At 37.8% G+C, this 12,777-nt stretch overlaps 1 protein-coding gene across 4 annotated transcripts in view; it reads left to right on the top strand.

The window, feature by feature from the left end:
* PCSK5 (proprotein convertase subtilisin/kexin type 5) overlaps positions 1-12,777 on the top strand; it is a 449,146-nt gene that overhangs the window by 115,576 nt on the left and 320,793 nt on the right. For all 4 annotated transcript variants that reach the window (XM_066367966.1, XM_066367965.1, XM_066367968.1 and 1 more), the window contains exon 4: positions 11,476-11,619. In XM_066367966.1, the coding sequence (XP_066224063.1) occupies positions 11,476-11,619 (144 nt within the window). The remainder of the gene's footprint in view (positions 1-11,475; positions 11,620-12,777) is intronic.

Raw genomic sequence — 12,777 nt, 5'->3', positions numbered from 1 at the left:
ATTGGGAGAATATCTAATCTATGAGAGATTGAGGGAGTAATTTAAGGAGATTAAAGTGGATTTTTTTGTTTAGAAGTTCTGTAGAGTCCCAGAAAGAGGAAAAGCCTTCAAAAAAATTAAACCCCAAAATGTGATAGGACTTAGGAGGTAAACCTATGTGTATTATTTATTTCTTTGTTTATCTCTCCATCCATCCTTTGCCCATCTGTTTATTCCATCATCCCTCTATCTGTTCATCAGTCTTTCTCTTTAAGAGATGATTATGTTGTTGAAACCTGATTATAGAACAATTGAAGGTTTGGGAAGTTCTGATATAAGCATATCCCTGTTCTTCATTGTATCTTAAACTGAAAATGGACTTTTTCCTTCATTTGAAAAATAGCTACCTCTGCCATTATGTTTTATAAGAATATTGCCATTCACAAAGTAATGTAAGTGAAGAAACATAACAAATTAGTAAGGTTGTATTCAAATAGTTTCCATTGATATTCAAGTTCTCCCTCCCTGACACTAAATGTCTCTAAATTTGAAAAAAATATTTTCTATTATTTTTTTTCTCAAAATTTCTTTTGTGACTTTGAAGAAAATAAAAGTAGCAGAGCAATTTAGTTTCAAAGCCAGCTGGTTATGTTTACCCAAACTATGGTGCATCCTACTCACTTAAAGACAGGGGTTGTTCTAAAAGTTATTATCTCTTCTTCTTGAGACCTTGGTGAAGAAGAGAAGAGAGAACTCTCTGAGCCAGATTTATGCATAGAGTAGACCAATGGGTGAAGAGTTCTATGCAAGTCGAATTTTGTAAACAATGTAAACAAAGAAATTAAATTTTAGAAAAGAATGAGGTTTGCTTCTTACTGATATGCACATAATTATTAAATAACACAGCTTAATTGTGAATAAAATTTATTTTCATGAGCTCTAGTGTTAAATAATGCAGCTCACTTTCTCTAGAATTCATTTCCATGAGCTCAGCCTAGGAATTGTTTCATGGCTTTGTAGCTACTTAAGGAAAACATTTTAATTGAGATCATTCCTAACAAACACAACTTACTAATTTACTAATTTCACAATTTGGGCAAAGAGTAGTGTATTACTATTACTTGGTTCTTGATTCATAGTCAGCCAGAAAGAAAGTCATCTGGTAAAACTGAGTTTCTCAACTCATGGAAGTATTTAAGGCATGGCCTAGAAGACAATATGGAAACTGAGCCAATGAGCAAAATCAGAGACAAGATGAGAAGTGTTCATTTTTATCATGCTGTGTTGTTCCAAAGAAAACAGACCTGCCTCCCCAACCTGCTCTCCAGCCAGGGGAAATTTCCCACCATACCTGTTGGGATAATAGCTTACCTGTAACTATGGTGCATCTCTTTTTTACTTACTCGGCCATTTATTGAACATCATTAGTGAAATAATCAGAACCCCCAAAGGAATGCCTTCTTCTCTTATATAATGCCTTGTGAAGCCTTCAGTCCCTGAACATTTTCTATTTCATTTCTTGACTCTTCATAAGCAAAGTTGAATAAGCAGGTGCTCTATTAGCAGCCAATGTGCAAAATACCAAGATTTCCAGATCTTATTTGAACCTATTCTGTTACCTGCATTATGTGTCTTAACTATGTAAATTATCTCCTTCTGCATTTTATCTCAGAATTTACTTTTACTTTCTCTCATAAGCAAATTATCAATACACAAATTATTGAGCATTTTTACTATGGACTCTAGAAGTTACAAAGATACATAACATAGACTTCATTACCATAAGTGGTTGGTAACTTCACTGGGAAGATAAAGCCCATATGTAATCAGAGATTGCTCATATAAATAATGGGTCGTTAAGGAGAGAAACTCTGGGCTTCCCATGATGGGAAGGATTGAATGATTGCATGGGGATTTTAGAATTATATATTTGATATGTTTATTTGATATGTTTAGATGTCCTCACTACTTTTCCTACCTGATTACACAGCTTGCTCTTCTTCTCTTCTAAATAAGCTACTTCAACTGGACATACTGATTTTCTACCTTTTAGTTTAGTTTACTTCCCTCAGACTGATAATCTTCTCTGTTAGTTAGCTTTTGCTATATAACAAACCACCCCCAAGAATCTGTGGCTTGAAATAATAGCTATTTATTAAATTTATAATTCTTCATGTTCAGAGTCTGGGCTGAGCTTAGGTAACAGTTCCCTGGTTTCATGTGGGCTCACTAATGCATCTATGAGCCATTCTGGGTTAGCTGGGGGCTGCCCCTAGAGAATAGTTTCAGCTGGGTCACCGTCTATCTGTTCCATGTGGTCTTTCCTAACAGGCTACATTGGGTTGTTCACAGGGCAACCAGGAAGGATTATAAGAGAAAGGGTGTGGAAGGATTGAAACTGGATCACTGTCACCTCTACCACATTCTTTTGGCCAAAGCAAGTCAACCCAACTCAGAATCAAAGGGTGAAGAAATAACCTCAATGCTTCATGGGAATAATTGCAGTGCCATCAGTACAGGGAGTGGTGGAGAATTGTGTCCATTTTTGTTATCAGCCTTCTTTTATACTCACCCTGAATTTTGCTAAGATCATCAAATTTACATACTATGGGCTGTCCTAAGGAATATTTTAACTGTGAGGCAACACATGGCACCAGACTATGTAGGTTTATTGCCAGATTGTGGAGTAGCATGGCGACTAATGTATTAGTGCTTTATAGACATCAAAATATATTTGAGATGGAAAATAGCATGATGCTAAAATTTTAGGTAGAATTCAGTTGTGGACCAATGCAGGAGGAAGATTTTCATATTCAATTGCTACAGGCAACTCATATCTGGATGTTACTTCAACCTCCATATTTCTAAAAGTGAACTCAGTGTATTCATTCTACAACCAGATTTTTTATTCTTCCTGTGTTTCTCTTCTCAGTAAGTGATTCTACCATTTGCTGTGTATCTAAGACAGATATTTGATCATTCTTGATTTGCCCCTCCACCCATATTCACTCATTGCCATCAAGTACAGTATTTAATGCTACTGTGTATCAAATATGGTAGTTTCTACTATCCCATTTAGACCATTGTCATCTCTTGAACACTAAACCTGTGTCTCAAATAATTGGTCTCCATGCTTTCCTTCATGTTCTGTAGAACCCAGCATGAATTTATAACTCAGTTTTATCATGCAGTTAGCATAAAATTATTGAATGTATGTTAGACGCTGTGGACACAGAAATAAGTAAAGCAAAGTGACTGACTGCCTTTGCAGAGTTTACAGTCCATTGTGAGAGACTGATAGTGAAGCATAGAGTGTGACCCAGAATGTTATTTCAAATGAATTGATTAGGGAAAGCCTTTCTTGGGAAGTGATATGTGAACATAAAAGAAAGCCATGAGGGCCCTGGCCAGTTGGCTCAGCAATAGAGCATCAGCCTAACATGTAGAAGTCCCGAGTTCGATTCCCAGCCAGGGTACACAGGAGAAGCGCCCATCTGCTTCTCCACCCTTCCCCCTCTCCTTCCTCTCTAACTCTCTCTACCCCTCCTGCAGCCAAGGCTCCCATTGGAGCAGAGTTGGCCCAGGCACAGAGGCTGGCTCCGTAGCCTCCACCTCAGGTATTAGAATGGCTCCTATTACAGTGGAGCAATGCCCTAGAGGGGACAAGCATCGCCACCTGGTGGGCATACTGGGTGGATCCCAGTTGGGCACATGCGGGAGTCTGTCTGTCTGCCGCCCCCCCTCATTCATCCCCCCATCTCTAGTCCCTGGCAGCCATTGAACTTTTTATTCTCTCCATAGTTTTGCCTTTTTCAGAATGTCATAGAGTTGGAATGATACAGTGTTCAGCCATTTGAGATTGGCTTTTTTCACTTAGGATTATACATTTAAGTTTCCTTTCTGTCTTTTCACGGTTTGATAACTCATTTCTTTTCAGTACTGAATAATATTTTGTTGTCTGAATGTACTAAAGTTTACTGAGTCAACTACTGAAAGACAGCTTGATTGCTTCCAAGTTTTGGCAATTATGAATGAAGCAGCTATAAATATCCATGTGCAGGTTTTACTGTGGACATAAATTTTTAACTCATTTGGATAAATACCAAGGAGTACGATTGCTGGATTGTATGATTAGACTATTGGTTTTGTAAGAAACTGCCAACTGTCTTCTGTAATGGTTGTACCATTTTGAATTTCCACCAGCAATGAGAGTTCCTGGTGTTCTGCATTCTTTGTAGCATTTGCTATTGTCAGCTGCATTTTGGCCATTCTGATAGATGAATAGTGGTATCTCCTTGTTGTTTTAATTTGCATTTTCCTGATGACATATGATATGGAGCATCTTTCCATATGCTTATTTGCCATCTGTATATCTTCTTTGGTGAGGTGTCTATAATGGGGTTTGGTCAATTTTTAATCAGGTTGTTTTCTTATTGAGTTTAATAAGAGTTCTTTGTATATTTTGGATAACACTCTTTTATCTGATGTGCTTTTTGCAAATATTTTCTTCCAGTCTATGTCTTGTTTTCTCATTCTTTTGACATTGTCTTTCACAGAGCAGAAACTTTCCATTTTAATGAGTCCAGCTTTTCAATTATTTCGTCCACAGAATATGTCTTTGGTGTTGTTTCTAAAAAGCCATCACCATATCCAAGGTCATCTAGGTTTTATCCTAGTTATCTTTCAAGAGTTTTAGTTTTGCATTTTGCATTTCAACAAAATGATCCACTTTGAGTTAAATTTTTGTGAAGGGTGTGGGGTTTGTGTCTTGATTTCTTTTTCTTTTTGCATGTGTACTTCCATTTGTTGAAAAGACTACCTTTTGTATATTGATTGCGCTTTACCATACTGCCTTCATTTCTTTTTTTTAATTTCTTGAGCTCAGTTGTGATTAGAATATTAGAAAGTGCATTTATTATTTTTCTCTATATAGGCATATTTTGTACATCACAGTCTTTCTTTTCCTAACATCTATTTTCTAATGTTTCTTTTTTTTTAATTTTTTTTAAATTTTTTATTTATTATTTTTTAATTTATTCATTTTTAGAGAGGAGAGAGAGACATAGAGGGAGAGAGAGGAGAGAGAGACAGAGAGAGAAGGGGGGGAGGAGCAGGAAGCATCAACTCCCATATGTGCCTTGACCAGGCAAGCCCAGGGTTTCGAACTGGCAACCTCAGCATTTCCAGGTCGACGCTTTATCCACTGTGCCACCACAGGTCAGGCCTCTAATGTTTCTTTAGTATTACATGGAACATCTTTAATATTTGTAGCTGAGCAATCATCTTCTGTCAAAATTATAGTACATGTGATCCATGGTTCTAGCAGAGTTAGAATGCAAAGTATAAATGTGTGGAGTAAAAGATGATGATGAACCAATGTATCAGAAAATAATTGGACATTGTTCTCTTCTCCTATACCCCATCCCCAGTCCCACATATAAAATATTCAGGCCATCTCAGCTATTCTTACAAATAATCAATTTCCCTTTCACATTTGCCAGAAAATTAAAAAACAAAACAAAACTATCATGTCTATTTTGTAGTAATCTATCTCCACTGTTTTTGTTTTTTTTTACACCAGGGTTGTCATCTATAAACTATTAGAAATGTGATGCTGCCCATGAAAGTACTGTCATCAACAACATGATCACAATAACAGAAATCATTTTTTGTATACTTTATCTTCTTTAATCTTGATAGCAAGTCTCTGCGTTCAAACTACAGATCAGGTTTTAAGAATTTAGGTAACTTGTCAAGACAGTAGCAGAGGTGGAAGTTAACCTTTCCTCTGCCTGATTCTCCTAGCTAGTGTCCTTTGCTGCTGTGCTGATACTTTGGTGTTCTTGAAACATACTAGACTATCTTGGAGTTTCTGGAAAATCCACAAATTGAATAATATCCTTGAATAATTTAACATTGAATCTATTTTGGCCATGGTATCTTTTTTTTTTCCATATGTGTGATAACAAAGATTAAGAAATCCATCAAATTGTCCCTTAAGTATAATAGTGAATGTCTTAGAACTTCCATAGCTTAATTTAGATTCTCAAAAATCTGTGAAGGAATCTTTACTTTTGGAGTCTACTTTGTATTCCCAAGGAGTGCCCATCAGCTTGTGGTCTCACAGAAGTTCTAAGTTCAATTTCTTTTAGGGGGCCTTGAGAAGGGAAAGTTAAAGAATGATTTCTCCAAATAAATGCAAAAGGAAGTGAAACTATTATCTGAAACCGTGAAGGGGAGAACTAAGCCTAGATACTTCCCAGAAGTTCCCAAGTACTGAGGAGCAGATGTCAGACCCATTGGAAGGAATGACTTCATCAGAAATGGAGCAAGACTAACAATGGAGTGAGCTGTTTCCAGTGGTATGCTGGATCTGCCTTCTAACAGCTCATGAAAGCTTATTGTTACACATTCAAGAATTTTGTGAGCGTGGTAGTTTAAAATTGGCCATGATGTGAGTATTTACACCATGAAAATGAGGAAACACTATAAATAAGGGATTTTTTTTCTTTGGAAGAACTGGTTTACCAACACATCATTGGCTATTTAGTAAAGAAGTGAACTCTTTGTAATTGAAACTATATTAAGTAGAAACTTGGTGACTTTCTAAAAGTTGAGTTGAAAAAGATGGAATAAGGAAAAGTTAGAAGGTCTCTCTAAAGTCTTATCCAAGTATAATTCACTTTATCATTTGAATGCACAGGCCATTAAAATTTCTGTTGAATTTTTTTGCTGGTGCAGTATCGTTCAACATCCACTCCTTATCTACTCTTTATCTTAATTACTTTAACAGATGAGTTTCTATGGCTCTGTGGTCTGGTGTTTGACTGTTGACTAGCTGTTTGAACTTTGAAATGTTACCTAGGCTGATTGAGTCTCATGTTCTTTGTTTTTTCCATTAAATTTTTAGGATAACATTCTTTAATAACATTATAGAAATATCAGGTATACAACCTTATAATAGGATATCTGTATGTTCCATCCTATACCCACCACCTGTAAAAAAGCAACAAAGAAACAGATCCAACAAAGAAAAATATTTTCTTTATCTGTTAAAAAGATAAAAAGGTGATAAAAAGTACCTCTGTCAAATAGTTTCTCTGAGTCTTAAATGAAGCCAGCCTGTATAAAGTTGCTAGTACAGTGTTTGGCCATGGTAAGGATCTATATAGTAGATGTCAATTATATTTCCATTTAAGAGAGTATCAATTTTATTTTTTTCAATTTGGGCTCCAAATTTTGCAGAGCATTTCAAGTAGATATATACTTTACTAAGATGACTGGCTTGTTTCTGGATCTGTTTATAAAACAGATTTTTTATGTATTCTGCTTTCTTAATAACATTGTCGAATCAGTGGTGCAGTCTTATGAGCCACTGTATTAATAACAATGAACAACAGATGTTTTTAGTGTTAGCAGGCTATTGGCAGCATATAAATTGCTCAGAACTTGGAGAAGTTCAAAAAGAATGACATTCAAGGCCCCTACCCCAGTCAAAAAAACATGAGTGAAACTGTAACAAAGGTGTTTATTTTGGGTATAAACTGTTCTTTCATTGAGCAAACACTGTGATGTGTTGAGGAAAACACAAGAGAACTGGACACATCTAGAGTGGCTTATGAGCAGGTCAGCTCATAACCCTGGGATGGAAAGGGCCCTTTCTAGAACTCACAGAACGGTCTCTCTAAAATTTCAGTCCTCAGAAGACTACAAGCTTTTACAGATAAAGACATGGGAGACCTAGGTGGTATCCATTGTTTGTGCAGATATTGAATACTTTCCGTTTTGTGTTGTTTCTCAATAGCTAATCATTTGTCATACACCATCATTGAAATACAGTACATTATTAAGAAATGAAGGTACATACATCCACTATAAATATTTATCTTGCATACACTGTGTATGTATGTGTTTTTCATCAGCTTGAAAGATTCTGGAAGTTTCTGACTAGTCCCTTCTGTGAATACCAGTCTGTGGACTTGGTATGGAGTAACACAATTCCAGAACCTGGTCTTTCAGCCCAGCTCTGGCAGAGAGCTCAACAGGGTTGGCTGTGGATAAGGAAAGCATGGCAGTTATGTGTTCCTTTTGCCTCTGCGTGATGCTGTTACACAGATTCCTGTCGAGTAGCTAGAGCCCAGTTTAAAGACTATTTCAACTAGGCAGTTAAGGAAATGATTAATTCATTCCTCTCTTTGGTCAGTGTTGACTGGCATCAATATTTTCCATGGTCTTTGCTCGTTGGATACGTTGAGTATATGACACAACTATATTAATAACAAATTTGGAAGCCTACACCACTTGAAATATGTGTTTAAAATCTAAGGTTTATATTCAGGATTTAAAGCTCTGATTTAAGGGTCCTCTGACCTTATTAATGACTTTTTTGGAAGAATCTCCTCTGAATACTTTTTTTTTTCTTTGACCTTTTGGCTACTTACTATAATAGATTATTCAAGTGAAAGTTTCAATTGAATATTTCCCCTCTTTCCCCTTCCACTGATACTATGTTGGCAGATAAAAAGAGAAAAAAAGGAGGTACAAAATAGTTAATGGTAAAATCAGCTTCACTAGAAGCAGGGGTGGAAGAAAGAGACCTAAGTGCTCCACTTTGAACACACGTGTTTTCCATAGACTGCTGGTTTTCTTCAATTTTCATAATTACAATTTCAGGCAGCATCCTTCCACTCCCGGACGGTTATCCCATTTGAGGGTTACCCATTTCCTGTGCGTTTCCTTCCTCCGGCCCACCTCTTGGCCACATTAACATTTCTGCATGTCAGAAACGATACTGCAGGTGGCCAGAACAGGTCTGGAAAGAAAAAATGAAATAAAAACCTGTCACGGTTGCTTTGTGTTAAATTAAAGCATTTGGTGAGGAGAGGTCCAAATTCACTCTTGGCTAGAATGAGACTTTTGAAAAACATAGGAATTTGAGGAATTAAATTTTTAAACGATCATGATCTTTCCTGGACACCTCTGTTAACAAAGCCTTAGCTGGCTAGATACCTCTGATGAGGTCGGAGCAGTAAGCACAGTGGCCGTTGTCAACCTGGAAATAAAGCTGAGGATGTGCCCACATTTCTGGCATGCAGTCAAACAGCCGGTATTTACTGACATCCTAATTAGACTCAGTTTAATGCATAGTCTTTTAACGGCTTACGGTCAAGATGAAATACTCACACAGGATTCACTAGTCAACAACAGTTCAGTAGAACTCGATGAGAAAAGGTTGTGTACGGAGAACACGGTGTGTATGTCTGTCCCTAAGTTCAGGGAAGAGATAGAATAGATGAATAGATTGAAGAACATGCAACAGTTTTATGGGAGGGAGTAGGTCCTGACATATGCCTCAGAGATGATTTGGATCAGTGTAGTAGTAGTAGTAGTAGTGTGTGTGTGTGTGTGTTTGTGCAGGGCCTCAAGTGTCAGACAGAATGTTCATAAAATATATAAACCCCTTTTCTGTATATTGCCTGTGGTAAAAAATGGGTATACCCTTTGTTAGAAGGAATCCTTAAAACTACTCAAGTGTGTTTATAATATTCAACCAAAAGGCAGTTTCTTCTGGAGAATAAATTAGTAAATTAATTTCAGGGAGCAATAGTGGTATCTGCTGCTGGTTAAGCATTTTGTTTTTTAAATTTTTATTTTTTTTATTTATTTATTTTTAGAGAAAGAAAGATTGATTTGTTCCACTTATTTATGTATGTGTTGGTTGATTCTTGTGTGGGCCCCGATTGGGGATCAAACCTGCAATGTTGGTGTATTGGAACAAGGCTCTAACCAACTGAGCCACCTGGCCAGGGCAGCATTTGATTTTGAGTGATGAAGAGCTTCCATTTGGGTTATTCTTCAGATGAAAGCCAAGTAGTGGCTACAAAGCCCCATATGACCTGACCTCACTTTGCCTTCCGATTTGCTGCCTTCCATGCCATCCTCTTTCTCATTTGCTAAGCTTCAGCAATATCCCGCCTTCTTTCTCTTCCTGCAGTGTGCTAAGTTGTTTACTGCAACCCCCTTTTTTTAAGTGAATGGAGGGGAGATAGTGAGACAGATTCCCACATGCACCCCAACCGGGATCCACCCAGCAGTCCTTGTCTGGGGCTGATGCTTGAATAATTCAAGCTATCTTCTCCTTTTGGTCATTGCAGTAGCTGTGTGCGCTACCAAGATACTGGTCTCTAGGCCCTTGGACAGACCAACTCTTTCTCATCAGTCATGTCTAAGTTCACCTTTCACTATCTCAGAGACTAGAGTCTTTTTCTGACTATTCCACCTCAGGTGCTAGACTATTGTAAGAGTCCTCAGTATTCACTATCCTATAAGGACTACTCTGAGTGGTCTTGTTTGTTTATCTGTGTCACTCCTTTAGGTGGATCATTAGACAGGGACCTCATCTGCCTTATTCCCTGCCAGACCCTGGATATAGTAAGGTGCTCAATAAAGTATGTGTTTGATGAGTCAGTGGCAGTCGGGTCTCCGTCATGCTTAGCGCATACAAGGCTTGTGTCCCCAAGTACTGAACTCTTATAAAGCAGGAAGAAAACAGTGAGTAGTGAAAGACCTGGGGTAGCTCATGTCACTATGGCATTATGTTACAATATATCTCTTTTCCTTTGTTCCTCTACTGAGTGGTAAGAAGCTGAAAATCGCATGCTCAGAAGGATATTTCAGAGATGGATTTTGAAGGAATAATTTATGTGGGTTGGATAATTCCTAGTAAATTATATCTGGAAGAGCTGCTGATTAATTCATTTCTCAATATATTTGTATGTTGTAGCCAGGGTAGAATGATCATGATCTTGATGAGCTAAGGTTCTCTATTCCTACAGCCTGCCCCTTGAAGCCCTGACACACATTTTCCTGTGTCTGGCACCTTTCTGAACTTTGTACTCATCTCCTTTCCTTTCTCAAAGTAGTGCTGAATGAGTGTCTACCCACTGCAAACTACAGTACCATAGCCATTGCTAATTTATTAAAAGAAGATTGAAAAAAATTTTTTTTTTCTTGTTCATGGTTTTCTCACAGTAGCACACCTCTGGCTGACACTGTACAAAAGCTGCCTAAGTGAGTCCTCATTTGTAGCCTGTCAGCTTGTAGGTGGCTAGAATTATAAAGTATATGTTCTTCAGTTATCTAGTGTGGATTTATAAGTGAAATGCTACCGTGCCTTTTTGTGTGTCATTAATACATGCTAACAATAAAATGGTACATCTGTTAGTCTGCCGTTGAAATTTATTTTATTAGTTTTGCCAAAGGGCCAATGGTATTAAAGCAAGTCAGAGCTGGCCAAAGAGATTTCCTTTGTCTTTCCCACATCTGTCCTTCTTGCCTTCTGCTGGTGTCACGCTAAAAATCCATGCTTCTGCTTTAACAGCCAATCCACCAACTTTCTGTTAATTTTTAATGCATTATCGTAATAAGTAGGTAATTCTCCCATCACCTTACTACTTAGTACTCTTCAATGTCCAATCTCTCTTCTTTCTTCTTTAGCACTGCAGTGACAACACCCACCCCTGCCAATCAGACATGAACATTGAAGGAGCCTGGAAGAGAGGCTACACAGGAAAGAACATTGTGGTCACCATCCTGGACGATGGCATTGAGAGAACCCACCCAGATCTGATGCAGAATTACGTGAGTGTTTGCTGCGGTTGGAACGCCTTGCCTCTTTGGAAGCAAGGGAACTCATGGTAGGATTATCAAAAGGCAGGAAAACTACTGAAAAATGCAGTGAACAGATCCAATAGTCTCGGTGTATTGCTCCTGTCTTGTAAGACATGCACTGGCAGAGTACAGGAAGCATGAGATAATGATTTGAACTTTCGAATGCCTTTGATGTTCTGATGACAAATAGCAGGTGATAAGGGAGCAGAAACCCCACCACCAACACCACCTGCTACCAACAGCCATCCTTCTCAGGAACACATCCACGTAGCCAGGCAACGCTATTTCTTTTTGGGTTTTTTTTTTTAAATTTTTTTAAAATTAATTTTAATGTGGTGACATTGATAAATCAGGGTACATATGTTCAGAGAAAACATCTCCAGATTATTTTGACATTTGATTATGTTGCACACCCCTCACTCAAAGTCAAATTGTCTTCTGTCACCTTCTATTTGGTTTTCTTTGTGCCCCGCAACTCCCTCCACCCCCTCTCTCTCCTTCCTTGTCCCCTCCCCACCCCCGTTACCATCACATTCTTGCCCATGTCTCTAAGTCTCATTTTTATGTCCCATCTATGTATGGATTCATATAGTTCTTAGTTTTTTTCTGATTTACTTATTTCACTCTGTATAATGTTATCAAGGTCCATCCATGTTATTGTAAATGATCCGATGTCATCATTTCTTATGGCTGAGTAGTATTCCATAGTATATATGTACCAAAGCTTTTTAATCCACTCGTCCACTGACGGACACTTGGGCTGTTTCTAGATCTTCGCTATTGTGAACAATGCTGCCATAAACATGGGGGTGTATTTCTCCTTTTGGAACAGCTCTATGGTGTTCTTAGGGTATATTCCTAAAAGTGGGATAGGTGGCTCAAAAGGCAGTTCGATTTTTAATTTTTTGAGGAATCTCCATACACATATACTAAAATTGCAATGCTATTTCTTTTATGGAGAAAAGTGTACTTAGAACTTTCCCCAAGTTACTCTGTTGGTCTGCTTCTCTCCTTTTTTGAAGGACAGTACTGATCAGCCTACCACCAGTATTCCTTAAGAGTCAATGAGTTTTTTTTTTTTAATTCAATGAAAGGAGGGGAGGCAGAGACAGACTCCTGCATGCACCC

This window comes from Saccopteryx leptura, chromosome 2, assembly GCF_036850995.1.
Source record: "Saccopteryx leptura isolate mSacLep1 chromosome 2, mSacLep1_pri_phased_curated, whole genome shotgun sequence".
Classification (NCBI taxonomy): Eukaryota; Metazoa; Chordata; class Mammalia; order Chiroptera; family Emballonuridae; genus Saccopteryx; species Saccopteryx leptura.
This window is presented reverse-complemented; position numbering and strand designations above follow the sequence as displayed.